Source organism: Diplotaxodon limnothrissa, linkage group LG11 (assembly GCF_057381915.1).
Source record: "Diplotaxodon limnothrissa isolate DT_005_m linkage group LG11, D_limnothrissa_male_GT1.1, whole genome shotgun sequence".
Classification (NCBI taxonomy): Eukaryota; Metazoa; Chordata; class Actinopteri; order Cichliformes; family Cichlidae; genus Diplotaxodon; species Diplotaxodon limnothrissa.
This window is the reverse complement of record NC_140606.1, coordinates 25,209,195-25,230,969: the sequence shown is the minus strand read 5'-3', so window position 1 is coordinate 25,230,969 and position 21,775 is coordinate 25,209,195. Positions and strand designations below refer to the sequence as shown.

The window sequence follows — 21,775 nt, the reverse complement described above, 5'->3', positions numbered from 1 at the left end:
ATCTGGATTCAAAGCATAGAGACGCAGCAGTGACAGGCACAACGGAGGCAGCCGTGAGCACATACATGCACACAACGGACAAAGTGTGTGTGTGTCCACATCTCTGCATGCTGTGTTGATTGTTCTGTGAAACTGCAGTTGTGAGTGCATTTTGTGTGTGTGTGTCCCATCTCCATTCTTCTCCACTGAATGGCAGTGCAGGAGTCAGCCTGCCAATCAACTATTGTACTCTTGTCAATTTAATAATATTTCTGAGTGCTGACCTCCACCGCGCTGCAGCCATCGCTCTATGTGCTTGTGTATTTCTGTGTTTGTGTGTGTGTGTGTGTTCCTATATATTTCTGTCTCTCCCTCTTTCACCTCAGTCTAACCCCCACCCCTACCTCCCCTCTCCGACTCCCTCCCCCGGTCTCTGTCTCTTATTTTCTCCTTTATTAGAAGAAGATAGTGCGAATCCTTCATCTCTTCTTCACTAATTCTCTCCGTTATTGTCCCTCCGTTCAGCCCTCTGTCTCTCCGCACTCCTTCATTCGTGTCCTCCTTTCTTTTCTCACCATGATCTATATCGCTCGCCTCCTTTTTAAGTCGCGCACCGGCCTCCTTCCTGTCGTTTACCCTCATGCTTTTGCTTTCTCTCATTCTTCCTTTTGGCTTGTATCACCTCACATCCATATCTTTGCTACTGTTTCCTCCCCGGATCTCTTCCCTCCATCATCTTATCTCAACTTCCTGGTCCTCTCTCCCTCGTCTCTTTTCACTTTCTCCCAGCCAACTCTTCCTGTCTCATTTTCATCATTTCCCTCCCCCCTTTTTGCTTTTTCATCATCATAGGCCATATTTAGGCAACTCTGTGTCCCCCCCCTTATCTTTCCTCACCCTCCCTCACTCACTCCATCCTTCCTTCCTTCCTCATCCCTCTCTCCCTCCCTCCACCCTGTTCGTTCCCTGGGGAGGTCAGTAATAATGGTAGTGATGGAGTGAGAGAGGGAGGTGCGATTATTGTCTTGTCGGGAGTCAGAGGAATCGATCGGCCCAGAAATATGAGGCGCGAGAAAGAGCCGCTGTGTCAGATACAATAACCACCCGCTCCCGGGGGCTTACACACATACACACGCGCACACACACACACAACATACAGGCCCGCATTCGACACGAACATACACATTTATTTGGTTCAACGCAAGTGCAGACACTGACACGCACACTCGTTCGTACCATCTTTCTTTTTCATTAACGCAACGCGCACACATCCCTCTTCTTCTGTGGTGGAGGAGAGCAGCGAGGCAGCCCAATCATCTACATGCTTTGATCTGAGATAAAGCATAGAAGTAGATCTGTTCTGATCATTCTTCATGCACAGATAAAGGGCAAGGCCAGGAAAATCGCTCACACACCTTTCACTCACGTAGCTATAAACAGACATAAACACACACATACGTGCGCACGCCACACACACGATCACACTGAGACCTTTCACTGCTGTTGCCTGGCAACGTGGCCGAATGTCCAATCCGAGCAGAGAACAGTGGCCAGTGATGTCACAGCTGCTGCTGACCAGCAGGTCTGAGGGAGAAAGAGGCAGGAGGAGAAGAGAAAGTTTGAATTGGTGAAAGGAAAAAAAAGATTGGGGGGGGGGGTGTCACAAAAAAAGAGAGATGGGTGATGATGACAGGGTTTGAAGGAAAAGAGGAGGGACATATGAAGAAGAGGGCAGGGGGACAGGGGGACAGGTGGACAAAAGAAATTGCCCCTAGAGGTAGTGGTTGCCATAAAGTAATTCTGTCTGTATGTTGCGCTTCTGCACAACGGTCTGTGTTGTCCATGTAAGTGAGCATTTTTTTTGTAAAGTGGCCTCAGTGCTCCTTGATCTGGTCATGAAGCCGGGCCAAGGGAACCCAGTCCCTCCCCTGCAGACCCTTCACTCCTGCACCGAAAGAAGCAGAAGAACAAGAAGAAGAGTGGGTGAGAGGCGGAAAGATAAAGATTTGAGCTTCAACCTTGGTAGCGCCGTGGGAGAGAGCGGTGTCTGTCTAGACAAACCCGGCTCCCTATGGGCTGCCGAGATGATACAGAGAGAGGAGGGGGAACAGTGTGAAAGCAGGATGGAGGGGCAGAGGGGGGCTAGAGGAAAAGGAGCAATTGAGAGGTATCAGAAACAGGAAAGGAATAGGTGTTGCAAAGGTGTAGGCGGCTGAGATGGTGCCGGTCCCAAGGTAGCCAACAGTGTGAGTGTGTTTTAGCCCCTGCCGCTTCTCGTACAAAACCTCAACCTCTGTAGTCTCCACACTGCTCGACCTACTGTTTATAATCCTGCTACTCCTCATGAAACTGCACACCACACACACACACACACACACAATACACAAGACTGGATTCTAAATCTCTCACCTTGTATAATAAGAGTGTTGCTGTTTGACTGTGTGTTGGCTTGGTGGGTCCATCACTGAGCCGTGCTCTGTCCCCGTCTATACGAAGAGGAATATGATGGATTATATGAATTAGAGCCAGTGTGTGTGCTCCAAGCCCGAGGCTGCACTAGATATAGGAGGGCTGAGCCATGGAGGGATGCTGAACTGGTTTGGCGTCCTCAGAATCGTCCCTGCAATGACCCATTATACGCCGTCTCCTCCCATCCTGCTTACCCCAAGCAAGTTAACATGCTTTCTTCAATCTTTTTATCCCACTTTGCCTCCTCTCTATTGCTCACCTTTATTCCTGTCACTGTTTCACAGCTCCTTCCTTTTTCCTTTACTATTCCTCATTTACCCCCCCCCCACCCCCACCCCCACCCCCAATCTTAGTAACCTCCAATCCTCCCTCGCTACTTCTCCCTAACTGTCTGACAGTGAAGTGATTGATGGTGCTCCAGAGAACTCAGCCTCCCCTTATCCTCCTCTCCGGGGTCCCGCTATCAGATCGTGTGTGTGCATGTAACTGCGTGTTTGTTTATTGTCTTATAAACTTAACTTCTAGTGGTCGACAAAAACACGCACCAAAATATTGCACATTTGGTTGTTTATTATTATTTATTCAGTTTTCGCTGTTAGCAATAAGATGAATATGTAATTGCTGCTGGTCCATTAATGCTATGTGTTGTCCCCATTATGGCTAAGATTGGGCTTTCTTGGCCATTAACTGTATAACACACACACACAGAGCACATGATTCACCATCCGCTTATTAGGGCTACTCCAACAGCACTCCTGTCACACACAGATACACATAAAAACACACAAAGACACATACACTGGTAGTTATGTGCGTAGATTGGGGTTTGAACAAAGGTCACGGCCAAAGCCAGGGTGCCTACATGACCTCTGACCCAGTGGACCGCCTCCTCCGCGACGCGCATTCTGTCACTGTCCTTGGACGAGCCTGTTGGGTCGGTTCCCTCACAAACAAACCCTCCTTCTCTCACCGCTGATTACTAACAGACACGCAGATCTGCTCTCCTAATGAAGGCAGAGCTGTGTGCTTCAGATAAAACTGAAGGTGTGTTTCAGGCCTGAGTGTCGGTTTGGTGTCCGGTCTCAGAAAGAGCCAGCAAAAAACTAATTTATACACATCCTCGCATTCTTAGTTTTATTTGATCATCTCGGGTGGTTAAGAAAATGATAAAGTGTCCTTAATATGTAGCAGAGGGATTGATTTTTCATGTTATACAGTTTATTTTCTGTTGAATATCTAATTTAGATAAATAATCATTTATTAAATGATCTTGTATATTTGGGAAGTTCTTTACCCATCACACCACAGTCTTGATCCTGATGTGATCTTTATTGTAACAACATATATGGACAGCTGTAGCCTCAGTCTCTTTTTTTTTTGTGATTCAGGACAAATTCAAAACTGTGTCTCTGTATAACTGAGCACCTCCAGTGGAGTGCTGTATGCACTTCTTACTGTGCATCTATCCAGGAGTACATTGGGCTGTTGTAAATCACCACATAAAGTATTTATAAGGTTAAACTTGGGAACTCTGCTGCCGTTAGCTTTTGAATTAGTGAACTCGGACCAAGGGAGAAGGACGGGGAGGGGAGCGGTGCTCTGACTTCTCGTCTGTGGATGGTTCGTTCATCAGCTTTAGAGAATCAAGAGTGCCACCTTGTGGTCGCTTCATCCTCCTGCCAGGGCAGCACGTTGACACAGATGTGAAACCGTAGGCAGTATTAATGCTGAAACACGCTGATCTGCTTCCATATGATCATTCATTGGACTCAGATTTTCACTTATTTACCTCTTAGCCTTTTAATCCTTGTGGGCGACACTGATAACAACGCGTATATAGTTTATCTTCCATGTTCCACATTCGTGCCACATCTACCCATCACGTGTAGAGATTCACGTTGTGGGTTTCTGTGGTGTAGCACTCACTGTGGCGTGGTCAGTGGTACAGTGAGTGTTGTGACTGAGTTTTTCCTTCCTCTCGGCTTAGAGTGGAGCTGTGGTTGTTATACTTAGCTGAGGATGTCTCACATCTTCTCTTGTTGGTGTCGACCTCCCTCGACAGACCACCTTACGCCCACTGGTGTACTCTCTAATGGCAGTCCCAGCGTCAGACATAAACATAGATATGACCGGGGCGCGGGAGCCGTGACTCATGGTAAACTGATAAAACTGCAAGATCTGGCGTAGAATTTAGGGGGGGGAACGTGATCAGCTGAGTTTTGGAGAAGTTTTGATCCTCCGCTGGGTTTTATAGTATATAAATCTATCATAGAGTCGTCTGTGATGTCAAACCCGCTGTTTTTCTCCTTTGTGTGAGTGTGTGTGTGAGTGAGTGAGCGTGAGTGTGTGTGTGAGTGGCTGTTTCCAGCCGCGCCATCACTTTCCGACGGCACCAATCATCCCCCTCCTTTTCAACTCCTCTATCTATTCGATCTCCTCGCTCACTCACTCACTCTCTCCCACTCTTTAACCTCTTGCGTGTCTCCAATTTCTTTTTTTATCTTTTTTGTATTTTTCTCTCCTCTTTGAGAACAGTTCCTACTCTTTTGAGGCTTACTTCCTGTGTGTTGCAGGATGTGGGGAGGAGGTGGGGCTTGGGGGGTGTGGACTACTGTCATGTGCATGTGTGAGCGAGAGAGAAACAGAGAGAGAGAGAGAGAGAAGAGAGGGGAAGAGTAATTCAACCATATGATTTAATACACTCCTCCTTTTGGTTAGAGAGCGACAGAGAGAGGGAGAGTAAGAGTTATTCTTTAGGTCGCGTATACGCTCTCTCGCAGATATGACCAAGACAGCGGCAATAGCAGCAAAGGACTTCTCCAGTATGTGGTTGCCAGGTGAGTGACTGTCTGTGCAGCTCTCTATCGTTGCTGGCCTTCATTTACCAAGACCAATTAAGCTTTGCGTGAGTTAGAGGGACGTGTGTGTGTGTGTGTGTGTGTGTGTGTGTGTGTGTGTGTGTGTGTGTGTGTGTGTGTGTGTGTGTGTGTGTGTGTGTGTGTGTGTGTGAGAGAGAGATTGTGATATGCTGTTGATTAATGCCAGTGGGTCTAACAAGCTCAGCTAATTGGGGAACATCAAAGGGTGAGAGGTGGTACGAGGGATGGAGGGGGGGTGGATGGATGGATGGATGAGTGGACGCCTGTCTCTTGCATAGGGAAAGGTCAGACACTTCACCAGCCCGTAGCATGCCTCTGTTTGTGTGTGTGTGTGTGTGTGTGTGCGTGTTTAAACTGAATATTGAATGCTAAATAACCTTGAGGAAAATGTAATGAAAAGTTTATTTGAAGAGTCTTTTCTAACATTCAGCTAATGAAAGGCGACTTCTGCAGCTCGACTGTGTTTCTGTACTGAGATTACTTTTCATTGTCCATCATCAAAACGCTTTCTCTCCAGTGATGAGCGCCGTTACTTGTGTGTTCACTTTACAGATGTTTTTTCTGATAAAGTGCATCTTTAAAGCTGGAGGATACTTTGTGTTTGTGTGTGTGCGATGGAGCATTGCATTGATTATTGCTCATTTTCAAGTCTGTCAATGAATTCCAAACTCTCTGATTTAAGGACAGTTATGTAAAAAAAACCTTTTTTTTAGCCTCAGCATTTACAAATAATGCGGAGTAGGAATAGTGTAACTCTTCCTACTCTGCGTCTGGGTGGTCCGCTCAGCACAGCCTATGAGAACAGGCAGACAAAGTCTCGGTTGACCGACGACCTACGAGAGATCAGCAAGCAGTTAGCTGACTCACCCGTTACCCGAAATACAATTTCTAAATGTCAATTAGCTCACATTACTCAGTCTTTGTCGTCGAGATAGAATTTCTAAAAAAATATATATATATAAGATCTGTGATGTTCACGGTTTATCAGTGAGTGATTCACGGCACAACATTCACAGAGTCACTCCTTAACCTCATGTGGTCACTGCTGTGACCTCTGGGAAGTTACTCTGACCAAAGTGACATGTCCTTCTCGCAAACTTCAACAAACGGCACATCACGCCAGATTATGTAACGCACAGCTTCACAAAGGTGCACCGGTGTGGAAAGCCAGTGCGGTAAACATTCGTGTATATCGGGAATAATCTTGTACAATTATTTTTGATGTGTCACCTCCTGAGCCGTGTTTAGGTTTTCTGTAAAGTTAATCATTTTTGCTCATTTTAAACATTGAAAGTAAATGAATGAGGGAAATTAAGTGTGGAAATTTGAAAGCACTCAGTCTTATTAATCTGGTCAAAGTACATCATTGCCATCCGTAAAAAAAAATTATTTACACTGTGTAGAAGTGGGAAAAAATGATTTTATGGGCATTATGTGGTGGTGACCTTTGTCTCTCAGTTCCAGCAGCATTTGGTTACATTCATGTGTTTTATTCACTTGTATGAGGCATTTTTATGTGTTACAAACAAAAAAACACAACAATAGTAACTTAGATTAAACAAACGACCCAAACTGACAAGAGCAGAGACCCTCATGACATGTTATGGCCTTGTTGTGGCATCCCAAATTTGTTCCTTCAGGTTCTCACTGTATTTGTTTTTTCAGCTTGAGTTCTTCTCTTGATTCCTAAATCATCGTTTTATTATTATTATTATTTCTAATATTATTAATATCTGTCCAGCCCCATATTTTATCATTACTATATTAACAATTTAGACACTAACATGTTCTTCCTGCTTGTCTCATCCTGGCACAGATATGCGATTGGTGTTGACATGACTCTTTGACATTCACTTTTAAATGGAAAATGTTTCTTTGCAATCAAATTCGGCAACCCTCAGCACCGCTTGGCTTCTCAAATCTGTAGTTAGTAAGTTTTATGACTCCAGTTCCCAGACACCCCCCTTGGCGCTGGGGTTATGTCCTGAATCAGGAAGTTGGGTGAAGAGTTGGTGGGGAGGGGGGGAAGGGGGGGGGGGGGGTTTGCAGGGTGGTTGCAGTGGAGTTTCATCTCGGCCAAAATACCCAGAGGAGAATAACAGAAACAGTCCAGACTGAGCACAGGCACTGTTGTTCCTTGTTCCTTTCTATTGCATCATTTATTCATGACACAGGATTATACAGCATTAAATTTGCTCTGCTGTGGATTCACTCAGTATGGTGAAGCAACTCTGAACTCTACTGTTTAACTCCAAGGGCTGCATATGCTGTAGCGGAGCAACAATGACAGGGCTGAGCAATTAAACCTGTTAGAAGCACTGTCTTATCCCTGCAGTAAATGCAGTTTGCACCACATGTGCAAAAAAAAACAGTCAAGAGATGCGTCCTCCGCTTACACTGTAAACATGTTCAAAGCGTGTAAGTCACCCCAACACGAAATTATTTGTGTTTGTGTGTGCAGCAGTGTGTTGTAAAAGAGAGGGAGGTTTTAAAAGAGTGAAAGAGAGAGTGAGAGAGAGAGAGCAGGCTAATATTAATAGCCTCGCTGACAGTAAGTGTTGGGTTTAGCACTCTGCGCTCAACCCGGTACAAGGGGAAGTCGGGAGGGGAAGTGAGAAAAAGACACTACATCTTGATATACTGTCCCACCACTGTATTACTGACCACATTATCCACCATGCTACTGTCTGTAGACCATTTTTAACCATGAATCAACGCGCACCTTCTCCCCGTGTCCTGCGACGGGGCAGCGCAGTGCGATAGGCAGCACTTTGGGAGCTCTGCATTACTTCGGTTTTATGAGCTGGGCAATCATTTTATATGAGGAGGGGGATTTGGCTTTAGTATTGTACACTCCACGCGCTGAAGATCGCAGTGTAACAGGGCCCAATGTGGAAGAAGTGGAAATTTTACAGTGTGTTATAGATTTTTGCTGTGGGGTACAGTTTGTTACGCGTGGCAAAAATTTGTGATTATTTAGAGGAAGATGTTATTTCTGTGCATATTCGGTGGGTTTTTGTCAGAAGTTGAGCAACACTGGGCAGTTTTTTTTTTTTTTGGTTTCACTAATAGCCACATCACGTAACACTGAAAGCAGGTGCCAAATGAAATGCTGGAATAACCGCAAACTGACCAGAATAATATATTAACCAGATGTTTGCATCCGCATCGTTGGGTGACCGATTTATCTTCAGCTATTTAAGGGAAATCCTGCAGTCAGTGTGTGTGTGTGTATGCACATGCGTGTGTGTGTGTGTATTTACACAGGGTTATAGCCACTGGCGGCAGAATGGCGCTTTTCAAGCTGATCATCACTTCCCCCTTTCCCTAAAGACACTATGTGTACCAAAGTCCACTGTTCTCACATCTGTTTCACTGAGACGAATGTGTTTCTGCAGCTGAATGAACATCTGATAAGGGAGTGACTCTTGATCGGTATCACTTTTTACGATTAGTGACTGCACTTTACTGATGCTTTGCTAATTTAAAACTGGCCTGGGGTCAGTGTTGGTCAGCAGAGCATCTTCTTCGTGTGTGATTACTGCCCCCTGATGGCGAAAACAATGCTTGACCACTTGCTTGTTGGACATTTTCTATATTTAAGGTGTCATGCTGATAAAAGGCAGAGGGAAGATGTACAGTTTATGTCATGTGCAGCCCGTGAGACTACAGGATGAAGAGAGGAGACATAAAGAGGAGAGGAAGGGGGGGAAAGAGTAGAGAGAAAAAGGAGGAGGGAGACTGAGAGTTTATTATGCAGGTGGCAGATATAATTAGTTGGTCGTTGGGCAGATTTGCATGTTTTCACAAAAGGGAAGTAGCGCTGTGTATCTGTGTGTGTTTGTGTGTGCGCATGTTAAGGAGTCAGAGCAGGAGGGGAAAAAAGGGTTTCAAATGGACACAACAGTTTGTGGTTTCAGACAAATAAAAAGGCTTTTATAATGAAATGGTACTGTTGTACTGTAACATAGAAAGAAAACTGCTAGAGAAACACCCACACACACACACGTGTGTGTAGTTATATATAAACACCCGCTCACCCACACTAATTATCTTCAGTCCCATCTTTCCTGTACACCCTGCTACCAAAATGCTCCCGTGTTTTTGTGCTAATAAAGTAATTAAAGACTTTAGCTTATTGTCTCCCTCCATTCATTGCTGTTGCTATAGGGACTGTCCCAATTCAACCAGGAAGTGATGTGGTCTTGTAATGAGTGACACACAGTGTGAGACATTTTTAGTACACCAAGTCTCCCACGTAAACACCTTGAGTTAAATTTAGAACCAGCAGACACCTTGGGTCAACCTACTCTTATGTTAAACCACTAATTGGAAAGAAAGAATGAATGAATGTGGGCTCAGTGAATGATTCAGCTACATTGTGTGGTGTACAGTGTGTAGGCTCAGGCTGTGACCTGAAAACATTTAACCCTAACCTATCTGAGATGAGCGCCCTGGCCGTACTCTTTTCCCTTCTGTCATCTAGATTGTCTCCGCTTGCTTCTTCTGTTATTCTGTCGCTCTCTGCACTTTTTATCTGACACATATTTAGGAGTCAGCCTGTCTGACTTGTTTATCTGCGTGCTTTCCTGTTACAGATATCAGGATGTCAAAGCCAGGAGAGGCTGAAAAAGTCGGGGCTGACTCACCATTGGAGGGCACAGGTAAGCGGCGAGGGTCTGAGAGGCAGACGGCAAACACACACCCACACGTACACGTGATTTAATGCGGAATATATATGTTAAAAAAAACCAAAAAAACAAAAAGAGCGACACATGCATGACTTCGGAAATTGCAGCTGTAAGTTGATGCAGTGATGAAGATGTCATTTATCACTTTTTCCTTTGCCACCCACGCAGATTCAGAGCGGAATGGACCAGAATCAAATCATCAGGTACATGTTACTCCTGTGTATTTACCTTCATCTCCCCCCCCTTCATCTTTTTTCTGATTGATCCACCTAAGAAGAAGATTCAGTGTTGCACACACACTCCAGCACAGAGTCTGACATAAAAAAAAATATTTACTTGCAACATTTTGATAAAAGAGCTCCATCAAACCTGCCTTTCCTTTCTTTTTTTTATCTGTTTTCACCAAAAGTCGGTACTTCCAGACAAACTAACCATCACTTCCCCCATCGATTAGTCCCTCAGTTATTTGCAAGTAACATCGCAAGCTAACTTTTCACACAGTCAGGAATCCAGATATCCATTTTTCTTTTAGCAGAGATGGAATATGATGCATTTTGAAGTAATTTCTAAGACTGTGTCTAATTCTTCTCTTCTAGACTCAGTCAATGAAAGCCTGTCCTTTTCCTCTGTCACCAAACCTGAGCAGCACCAAGGTGAGTGTGTGCTTTTGCGTGTGTGTCCACATTACTGAACTGTGTGTGTGTGTGTGTGTGTGTCTGAGCCTGTGTTTGCGTTTGTACATCTTTTGTGTCTCAACGTCACACGCTGGGTTTTATTGACGGTACGGCTGCTTCAGCTTTGTGTTCATTTCTATGCACTGAATTACTCTTTTGTCACGCTCGACGTTGAGGTTGATAATGTGTCGACTCTCCACCCAGTCCCCAATGTAAACACGTTTGCAAAGAGCAGAGAGTATGATGGCACTCGTGTTTTTCACAAAGCCTTTTCAGTACTGAAGTAAATCTGAAATATTACTTCTCACCAAAAGGTAAAATCTTCCCTATTTGCATACCACAAGAGATATTCAAATAGGTACGCTGGAAAAGATCCCCTCTGTCTGTCTGAACATGGCTGGGTCTGGGAGGAAAGATCAACTCTTTGAGAAGGATGGGACAGGGGAAAAAAGTCTAGTGGAGTTGTATTTTATCACACAGACTGGGGACACATTTGAAGCATTCGAGGAAATTGCACGCTTTAAGACATTCAAATGATTTATCCTAGTGAGCTATGTGTCTTAAACATGGATAAATTCTTATAGTCTCATGCTCTAGAATTGAGTTAAAGTAGCACTTAATTAGTCCAATATTATCCAAAGATATTTAATATTTTCCTAACTTATGGATATCTGTGACAGGATGGCATTTGCTTGCATAGTCTCGATTGGATAATTACAAACACGTTTATATCAAATCGAGCTTTAATTCTAGCGCTGGCCCTCTAACCGTGTTTCCATTTCTGTATATGCTTTGCTGTTATGTCTTCATCTTAGAATAAGATGGAGGAGTGTGCTGACATGTCCCCAGCCCTCCCTTCCTCTCACGGCCCGACCCCCTCACAGACTGCTCTGCAACACACACAGCTCATGCTGACCGGCTCCCAGTTAGCAGGGGTAAGACTGACTTGTAGTATGCTCACACAGACACGCACTTGGCTTTTGCTTTTGCCTCGCTCGCTCCTCTGGTGGTGCTTTTTGAACACTTTGTTTCCCTCTTTTGTCACCTTTGTGCATTTCCCACTCTTGATTTCTTAATCCTCTCCTCTCCTTGCTTCTCCTCTCTTCTCTCGTCCTTTCCACCAGTTGACAGCTCTGTTGCCGGCGCAGCAGCAGCTGTTGCTGCAGCAGGCTCAAGCGCAGCTCCTGGCTGCAGCTGTGCAGCAGTCCAATGCAGCCCATGCAGCTCACGCTGCCCACGCAGCCGCCCAAGCCAATCAGCAAGCTCAGGCAGCTGCAGCAGCCAATCAGCAAGCCCAGCAGCAGCAGCAGCAGCAACAACAACAACAGCAGCAAGTGGGGCAGCAGACTCAGTCGCAGTCCCAGGGACAGAATACACAGGAGCAGAGCGCCCAAAGCGTCCCTGTCCCACCTCCTCCATCCCAGCTCACCCTCTCCCAGCCAATCCAGCTCACTGCCCAGGTACTGGCTGCCGTTAAAGCCACTTCCTGATGAGCGGCGTGATTGAGGAGCCGCTATCAATCCATGGAGCAGCTCATAATGCATGTCTACTGTAGATTTCGTGATTCACAGTTTCCACCTTGCATGAACGCACACATTTTCCTTTTCTTAACTCTGACGTGACAGAAAAAGTTTTTCCTTTCGCTTCTACGCGTTCTGTTGGTATACATTTCATATACCTCCTTTCCTGAGCTGGAGGAACCGTATATAACATACTAGCACATTTTGATGTGACTAAGCCGTCCTTCTGCTTGTAGAATTGCAAAATCTTATTGTCTGTCTGATGTATCCGTTCTCTCTCTCTCTACTGGAAAGGACATTCAGCAGCTGCTGCAGCTACAGCAGCTGGTGTTGGTCCCCGGCCACCCGCTCCCGTCTCCTGCCCAGTTCCTCCTTCCACAGGCACAGCAGAGCCAGCAAGGTGGGGAGGCCCTTTATGGCAGAATAACTTATAGATACAGTCATTTAGACACAAATTATACACAGAACTCATATTTTGCTTTTCTTCTTTAGGACTCCTATCGACACCAAATCTTATTCCGCTACCTCAGCAAAACCAAGGGAGCCTGCTCTCTGCTCCGACTAGAATGGGGCTTCAGGCACAGGTACAAGGAAACTTTGAAGCTTTAGTCAGTGGAAAAGAAAAACCCAGCCTCAGCAGCACGAGTCATTAACAAACACTTCTGTTTCTGTCTCACTCTCACTTTCACTCCTCCCGCTGCAGCGAGATAAGGGTGTGGAGGTGAGTGGTGGAGGTGTGACCACGGTGCCTTCCGTGACCTCTCACCCCGAGGACCCCAGTGACCTCGAAGAGCTGGAACAGTTTGCCCGCACTTTCAAACAAAGACGCATCAAACTAGGCTTCACACAGGTAAGTGAGACACCCCTCTACACCAACACTACATGCTTTGGGTTTTTTTGGTGAATACATTTTAATTTCTTTTGCTTTTAATCTGTCCATCAGGGAGATGTAGGCTTGGCCATGGGGAAGCTGTACGGCAATGACTTCAGCCAGACCACCATCTCCCGCTTCGAAGCCCTCAACCTGAGCTTTAAGAACATGTGCAAGCTGAAGCCACTGCTGGAGAAGTGGCTGAATGATGCAGGTGAGATCACTGCAGTCACACAAACTGGAATATCAGATTGAGATAGAGATGATTCACAGTATTTTCCAAGAACTGCAGATGCACAGAGTAGGTGTTATGACTGTTGTCAGTTGAACGTTAAGCTTGTGTGAACGTGCTGGTGAATTTGCCCTTCAGAGACCATGTCCATAGACAGCACCCTGCCCAGCCCCAGCTCCCTGTCCTCACCCTCTCTGGGCTTCGACGGCGTTCCCTCGCGCCGCAGAAAGAAGAGAACCAGCATCGAGACGAATGTACGTGTGGCCCTGGAGCGCGCTTTCATGACGGTAAGATGAGTCAACTTATTATTACAGTGACTGTCTTTTTTTCTGTATTACACAGGATTCTTTTATCTTTATCCCTTTTATGTTGGTGTTGCTCATAGGTTATACACCAAAAAAAACAAAACAACTAAATGTGGATTTTAAAATATTAAAAAAGTCACCGAAATACTTACTTAATAATACTTAATCTTGCCCCAAATGCAAGATCCACCGAGGCAGACTGATCTGACAGTAGCTGGCTTCGCCCCTCTTAAAGTGTTTTTAAGTACAAATAAAGATGTTTGTGGTTTCCTGTCACCACTGTGTATGGTTTTGTTGTCAGCCTCACAGCACTTGTAACAAACACATTGACAAATGAAGCCTTCAGCTTCATTAGACACCTGACAGTAAAGTAATTTGTGTACACAGCCTTTTATTTTCTGTAATTTTCAGATTTTCATTCTTTGTGGTTGTGAAAATTCTTCACGTCTTGCCGTTGTTAATATTTTCCATCATGCCGCCTTCTGCAGAACCAGAAGCCTACCTCAGAGGAGATCCTGCTGATCGCCGAGCAACTCAACATGGAGAAGGAGGTGATCCGGGTCTGGTTCTGCAACCGCAGGCAAAAAGAGAAGCGCATCAACCCGAGCAGTGCCACTCCTCCTCTGCCCAACCAGCCCCCCACAGCCCCACCAGCGCACAAGCCACCCTGCTACAGCCCTCACATGGTACGCCTAGTCGAACGCATTGCAGCAACTTTCCCAAAAGTATTTTTATCGAAGTCGTCGGTAATAAACACGCCGCTGTCCTCTTTTTCCTCTCTGACAGATGTCCAGCCAGATGTCACAGGCCGTGACGAGTCTCAGCAGCACATCGGTGACCACCATGTCCTCCGTCTGCCCTCTGACTTCCAGCCTCACCTCCACCCACCCCTCTCTCAGCTTAACCCACACCCCACTCAGCTCCACTCCCTCCCCGGCAACTCCACCTCCTCCACCTATTCCTCCCCGCAGCACAGCCAGCCCGGCCACCCCCAGCCACAGCACACTCAACCTTAACACAGGGTAAGAGGCCACGAGGCCTTCACAGCAAAGCACCTCAGAGCACCTCTTACCACCGCAGCTTTCACCCAAATAAATGCAGGTTTGACGATAGTGACAGAGAGACATATGTGGCGTAGCTGTTGTTCTGTCTTTGACAGATTTGATACCTCTCTGAGTTTGACGACTGACTGCTGTGGATCCTGAACGTGGAGCGTCATCTCTGGTGCTAGCAGTGTTGGAAAATTAAAAGCAGCAATTCAGTGCAGAAAAAGAAACGTTCCAGTTTTTATTGGCAACACCCGTTTTGTGCTTGTGAAGAAAATAAACTTTGCAAACAGGAAATATAATATTTTGGACATAACTCAATTCAAAGCTGTGACAAGCACATTTAAAAAAGATTAATTCGCCTCCACTGTCAGCAGAAGTATCAGAAAATATACATCAAAAAATATGTGTAGGAAAAAAAGGGGAACTGCTGTGCTCCTTTTTAGCTCCATATCCCTCTAGACTAGCTCTGCATAATAATTCATAATAAGCCTGAATTATCTTATACCAGCTCCCTGTGCAGCTCCTCAGTTTATCTCCCTTTAGGCCAGTTTTCTTCTGATTGCCTCTCATAAACAAAATAGTTAAACAGAAAGTGAATAGGGCTGATGAGCCTGAGATGATCAGGTTAAGTGTATTGTGCTCACTGACGCTATGTTGAGTCATAAGTAGACAAAAAAGAAGGTCTTAGACTGAAAATTTAGAGCCACCTGAAGCCTAAATATTTATCTCACACGGATTACGTTTACATATACTTGTATCATTAACCCGAATACTAATTAGTCATTTAATATGAGTAATATTATAAAATGCAAAGGATTAATATTTAAAACCAATCTATGTGCGTGGTTGAACATTAACCTTACCCACCAGCAACATGAAGTCAGAGGTGAATCATCGGTTTTAATCATTTATCTTGATCTGCAGTCTGAAAACGCAACTGCATACGGCCACATATTTCCACAAACGCTGCTCACAATCAATACTGCACTGCTCCACGCTCGGTTCAGCTGCAATTTGTAGTTAAATGCTTTTTACTGTACACACAAACACACAAACAGTGACTGAGCACATAAGCATTAACTGATATCCCAGCATGCCGCTGGATGCCACTGCTTCCCCTGTGCAGCAGTGCATGCTAACTCTGTGTGTGTGTGTGTGTGTGTGTGTGTGTGTGTGTGTGTGTGTGTGTGTGTGTGTGTGTGTGTGTGTGATTTTTGTGTTCACAGCTTATGGCGAATGGGTAAAAAGAATGGTGACGTGTCTAACTACATCACCGATTTTGCTGCAAACCTGAGGTGAATACGACTGAAGCACACACACACACACATTACACACTTTAGACAGTTCAGATGTGTTTCTTCATTATTTCATGTGAATTCTGTGTTAAGATGAATAATACTTCATTAGGTTGCTCTGTTTCTTTCTGCATTTCGAACCTCGTTTGCATTTGTGCAGCCAACAGTCAGCAAACTTCTGCTCTTTATACGTGCTGAGATGAATTTGCCTTCTGCCTGTCCTTGCCACTAAACCTGCTTTTTCCTCCCCTCCCTCACCTTTTCTCCTCTGCCTGTCTCTGTTTGTGTGTCTGCTTGCACATGTGTCGTGCTTGGTGCGTGTGCGCGCGCGTGTCACAACAGGAACACTGTGATGGGAGTTAACACAGGGATGAATCAAGCCCTCCTCGGTAACAATCCCCTGGCCACTATCCAAGGTGTGTGTGTGTGTGTGTGTGTGTGTGTGTGTGTGTGTGTGAGAGAGAGAGAGAGAGAGAGAGAGAGAGAGACATTGAAAGGAAAATAGGAGAGAGAATAACAAAAAAGAGGTACAAAGCCTGCCTTCAGCCCCTCTCATAAACAGAATATAATTAAAAGGTCAAAGCTGAGGTGGAGGTGAGGTGGTGTGCAGTATTATTTCATTTCTTGAGCAGTCTCAGGGTCAGAGAATACATAAAAAAAACCCATCTTCAGCAGAAAGGCGGTGCATCTTCCTCCTCTAAAACTGTTAGAGAAGTCGTCCTCTCAAACACACCTACACACATAAATGTTAAAACTCAAATGCACACTCTTCAGGACCCCTACATAAACCTTCCTACACTCAAGAACAAGACAAAAATAGCCACAAAAAAACTTTTGTGTCCCACAAGAGTGACCAGGGAAGAGTCCCAGCTAACGTCAGTTTAGCAGAGCTAGTTTTTAACCTCGCTTTGTGGGGTGACAGCGTGAAGGGGGAGGGAGCTGCAGTAAAAAGAGAAGTGTGAGGATGAGTAATACAGTTAATACATGGTGGGTGAATCAGGTCGCACACGCTGATTACCGACTGGAGACACGGATGAATGGGCAAACAAGTGTGTTCATCCACAGTTGAGAGAGCTGCAGAGAAGAGGAATAAACTTATTTGTCATACATTATCATCTACATGCATGAACCCATCCCATCAAGTGTCTGTGTGTAAGTGACGGTGGTGGTTTACGTTAATGTGTGGGCTTGTTTCTGTCTTCGTGCTGTCTCACGCATCCTTTTCATCTTTTTATCTAATCATCAAAAATATGTTGAGAGTTTGAGGGAAAACCTCAGAAGAAATCTTTTCGAGGCAGTCTGTTTGGGAAGTTCGTCATAAGTCATCTTTCAGTTTAGGTGAAGTTCTTTTTATATCGGTAATTCAAATAGCAGGCAGAGGACTTATGGATTGTTGTCAGAGTATCTAAAGTCAACAGGGGATTTTAATCTTAAAACATCACTGAAAACCAAACGTTATCACCGAAAAGCAAAAAAACCACCATAATTGTTCTTAACAGGCTGTAAATCAGTCAACACATAAGACATTCTCCACTTTAGAGCTGTCTGGTAGCCAAATACTTCTGTTAAAGTGCCCATATTATACTTTTAGTCTTCCTCTTTCCTTTAAAGGGGGCCTATTATGTTTATTTCCCCTTGCTTTTATTCTCGGACTCCACTTGAGTAGCTTTGCATAATTTACAGTTAAAAATAATCAGCATAAATGTACCTTATTTTGGGCCTCAGTGCAGCCCTACTGTTCACCCACCGTCTTGGAAAAAGCGGTTTTATTACCTCTCCCTTTAAGGCCACACATTTCTCTTGGAGCGTTTGCGGTAAACAACACAGAGCCAAGATAATATTAAATATAACTGCTTTCGATGATCATACAGAGCCAACGGTAGGAATAAACCTTCTTATCAATGTTCCAAATAAATATATTTCTAAAGGTGCTATTGGCATGAAATTCTCACCAGATGTCAGTAACAACCCATCCAGTCCACACATGCAAAACAAAAAACACAGATGTCCATAAGTTATGTGTAGTGATGGTAAATGACACAGGGTAACAGTATTACTGAAATGTATTTAATACTTTGTACAAAAGGCTTTATTGGCAATGACAGCCTAAAAACGCCTCATGTATGGAGAAACTAGCTGCGTGCGTTGCTCAGGTGTGATTTTGGCCCGTTCTTCCACACAAACAGTCTCTGAGCTTTAGTCATTTCATAGATTTTCAGTGGCTTTCAGATGATTGGTCTCCATGTTATTCAGCAAACCCTAAATGATCTTCAGCATGCTTTTTCTTCAGCAATGAAGTCCTGTGTGGCACCTGCTGATTCAAGGTCCTTGGCTCTTGGATAACTCTTCTGATAATTCTTTTCACTCCAAAAGATGCTCGCAGGTAGCTTGAGTAGATTAGAATTTCTTCTGTAATGCCATCACTATGTCTGCAACAATAAAGTTGCGAAGGGCTTGAAGGCGCTCATTAGTTTTACCCATCATGAGATGTTTATTGTACGAGATCTTTTTATAGGCCACCAGCTGGGACTAAACTAGATTACTTTCTAATTACAGATGGATTTTAGTTGGTTAGATGGGTTGTTAGTGACATCTGGTGATAATTTCATGTCAGCAGCACCTTTAGAAATGTATTTACATAGAACATTGACAGAATGTAGAATAGATAGATAGATCTAGCATATGAGACACGGTGACTTGATTTTACTTTCTCGCTCAGCTGCTTCTGCAACTCTAAAATGTTTCATATGCAGGGGCGAAGAACTGAACTTTTATTACTTACTCCATTACCTTTTTTGAAACCACAATAGAAGAAGATGGCAGTGAGACCTGCTATGATGTACAGAGACGGTGACACAAAAAAAACAGGAGGCAGAGCTGAAGATACTCAGATATTTATTGGGAGTGATGGAGATGTAGTCCGAGAGGCAAGGCTGAGATGGTTTGCAGAGGAGGGATAGTGAATATATTTGAAAAGGGATGTTGGAGATGGAGCTGCCAGGTAGGAGAAAAAAGGGAAGACCACAGAGAAGTATGAATGTAATGAAGGCGGAGATGCAGAGGGCTGGTGTGACAGAGGAGGATGCTAATGACAGGATGAGGTTGGGGCAGATGATCCACTGTGGCGACCCCTAATGGAAAGAAGAAGATGATGCTACAGCAATAGACAAATCACAATATAATTACTAACAGGGCTAATGCTACAGTCTTTCTGCTTCTCTTTTACTCTTTACTGCATAACTCTAGGAGAAGGCCGTATTTACAAATGTTTCTTTTCCCAAAGAACAAACATTAGAAGTTGTACAGGCAGTTAATGCTTCCATCGAAGCTGCAGGTTTTGCCACAGTGTCGTGAAATTAATACATTTGTTTGGCATCCAAGCCCAGCCTCAGGGGGTCACCTGCTAGTTCACTTCTCCTTGTCCTACTCCTACAATCCCAAGCACAGATAAATGGGAGAGTTGAGTCAGGAAGGGCTTCGGATCTGTGCCCGATCAACTAAGTGGGTCCCTCTGCTGTGGTGACCCACTGGGAATAAAGGAGCAATCAAAAAAGCATCCTTGGTTTTGCTGTATAGTACACAATCGACCGCAGATCTTTGGTTTTGTTTTTGTGTGAGGTCTATTAGACAGCTATGCTATTTATGTACGTAACCAACGCTGCTTCACTGTCGACAGAGCAGGGTGAAAATAGGCAGCATGAAATTATAAAAGCATGCAAACCTATTTCAGTAAATCCGCAAAATAAAATAAGCCTGCAGATGTGCGTAAAATGAGCACTTTAAAAAAAAAGTGTTCCTTATGCTAAACAGTCATAAACATGAGTGTAATTAAAATTCAGCTCTCTATCTTTGGCACAGTCTGTGCATGAAACAGCCAATCACAGATCTCCGATCAGCTAAACTGATGCAAACCTGATCCCCTAAGATTAGCTCGCTGAAGATATTTCACAATGTTCGATTATTTTTAACAAGCTGTTACATCTCGCGCCAGTGTGTTGAAATGGGGACTGACATTAGGTTTTTTTGAAAAGAACAATTTCCCACTTTTTTCTAATACAGGGTGGGATCTGTGCTGCAGGAAGTCATTTAGTTCAGCAGTGGAAGGTGAAGAAGCCTGAGAGAAGGACCACTGTTACTAAACTAAAGATGATGAATCCCCAAAAGAAATAAGAAAAAAAGACAAATACTAAAAGCCAAAACTTAATATAGTATTGATTTTATATTCTGATATACTGTGAAAGTGTCCTCTGGCCACGGTGGGCAATTTTATTAACCTTTTTTCTCTCTCTGCCTCAGCCCTAGCAGCCAGTGGTGGCCACCTACCTCTTTCCACTCTTGAGGGTGGGAGCAAGGTGATGCTGGGGGCATCCGGGGGTCAAGGTGGGGGCATCCCCTCCTCCCTCTTCCTCAACCACCCCGCCCTCCTCCACATTGGCCAGAATCCCAACGCCGGACTGGTCAGCACCACCGTAGCCAAAGTCTCCCAGTCCTCGCCCTTCCCCTCGGCCAGCAGCATCAGCCCCACACCCTGCTCCCCCTCTCCCTGCTCCAGCCCCGCCTCTTCCTGCTCCTCCAGCGAAATGGCACACAGCCCGCCCTCTCTGGGCGGGGCCAAGATCGAGTGACCCCCTCCAAGGGCCAATCAGAGAGGAGGAGGAAGGAGGATACTATAACCTCGCCTTTCACACCAAAGCTATCTCTTTCTCTCTCTTGTGCTCTTCTTTCGTTATTTTTCTTTTCCTCAATGGCTCTCTCTCTCCTTCTCTCCCAGTCTTTCGATGCCAAAAATACACAGAATGAAAGAGGAGAGATGGAGGGAAAGAGGTGAAAGAGGGGAGAGAAAGGAGAAGATTGAAACCAAAAATCTTTATCTATCCAAAAAAAAACAAACAAAGATGGAAAGGAGGCAACGTGGGACCTTTTTGTCAAGAACACGTGATGTCGACACGGCACCTCTCCACGCTTTCTCTTTGAAGGAAAGCAAACCGATGACTCTTTAACAAAGAGATGGTAGAGGTGCTCGTCGAAGTGCATAAACCAAAAATGACAAAAGAAAAACTTTACTATATGACAAAGGAATGGCGCAAGGACAAAAAAATGAAGAAGAGGAGGACTTTGCTTTCTTTTTTTTATTGTTGTTATTATTAATAAGAAAAGCTGCGGGTCTGAAGGAAGAGGAGTGGGGTGGATACGTTTAAACCAAAAATTTACCTGAGGAGGAGGCGGAGGAGGAATACACAATGACAAAAAACAAAGAAAATCCCAAAAAATCGACAACCATACCAAAATCACAAATACCAAAAACCAAAAATACGGAGAGAAAAGCTTTATTCAAAGGACGTGTAAATACTGAAGCTATCCAGGACCAGGACTCTACTGCTACTTTCACACAACATACATACACACGCACACATGCACACACACGCCCATCCATTCTGCATCGACTCATCATGTCTGCGTCTGCTCATGTGTTTCCTATAGGTTTGCATGTTGGATTACTTTGAATGATTTTCTAACATCTGCTGTGTAAAAGCTCATATACGATTGTATGATATGTTTCTCAGCCCTGCTCTATCTTCATGTGTGTTTAAGTCTCTTTACCTACCTCTGGTCGCAAGAGCATAGGATAGTTTGACTTTAACTTCATAGCAGGCCTGACATGTTTTACACTTTGAGAAGATTTTTTTCTTTTCTTTTTTTTTTTTGTTAACTATTTATTAGTGCCATTATGAACGGTTTAGCTGGTATTTATTTTGTATGCTGTTGTAGTGTTAGCTTTGGAGTGTGAGTCATTGTCATCGTCATCTTCAG

General features: G+C 44.5%; 1 protein-coding gene across 3 annotated transcripts in view; it reads left to right on the top strand.

The window, feature by feature from the left end:
• pou2f2b (POU class 2 homeobox 2b) overlaps positions 1-20,673 on the top strand; it is a 43,271-nt gene extending 22,598 nt beyond the window's left edge. The window contains exons 1-16 of one of the 3 annotated variants that reach the window (XM_085365443.1): positions 5,231-5,285; positions 9,926-9,991; positions 10,187-10,221; positions 10,615-10,671; positions 11,508-11,627; positions 11,817-12,152; positions 12,507-12,612; positions 12,705-12,796; positions 12,916-13,062; positions 13,156-13,297; positions 13,454-13,602; positions 14,109-14,306; positions 14,407-14,642; positions 15,896-15,964; positions 16,307-16,380; positions 20,261-20,673. In XM_085365443.1, coding sequence (XP_085221569.1) covers positions 5,231-5,285; positions 9,926-9,991; positions 10,187-10,221; positions 10,615-10,671; positions 11,508-11,627; positions 11,817-12,152; positions 12,507-12,612; positions 12,705-12,796; positions 12,916-13,062; positions 13,156-13,297; positions 13,454-13,602; positions 14,109-14,306; positions 14,407-14,642; positions 15,896-15,964; positions 16,307-16,380; positions 20,261-20,589 — 2,211 coding nt within the window. In that variant the 3' untranslated portion in view covers positions 20,590-20,673. Of the gene's footprint in view, positions 1-5,230; positions 5,286-9,925; positions 9,992-10,186; positions 10,222-10,614; positions 10,672-11,507; positions 11,628-11,816; positions 12,153-12,506; positions 12,613-12,704; positions 12,821-12,915; positions 13,063-13,155; positions 13,298-13,453; positions 13,603-14,108; positions 14,307-14,406; positions 14,643-15,895; positions 15,965-16,306; positions 16,381-20,260 lie in introns of those variants that run through there. The other 2 variants (XM_085365442.1, XM_085365441.1) reach the window with 2 other exon arrangements.
• Positions 20,674-21,775: the final 1,102 nt, after the last annotated feature.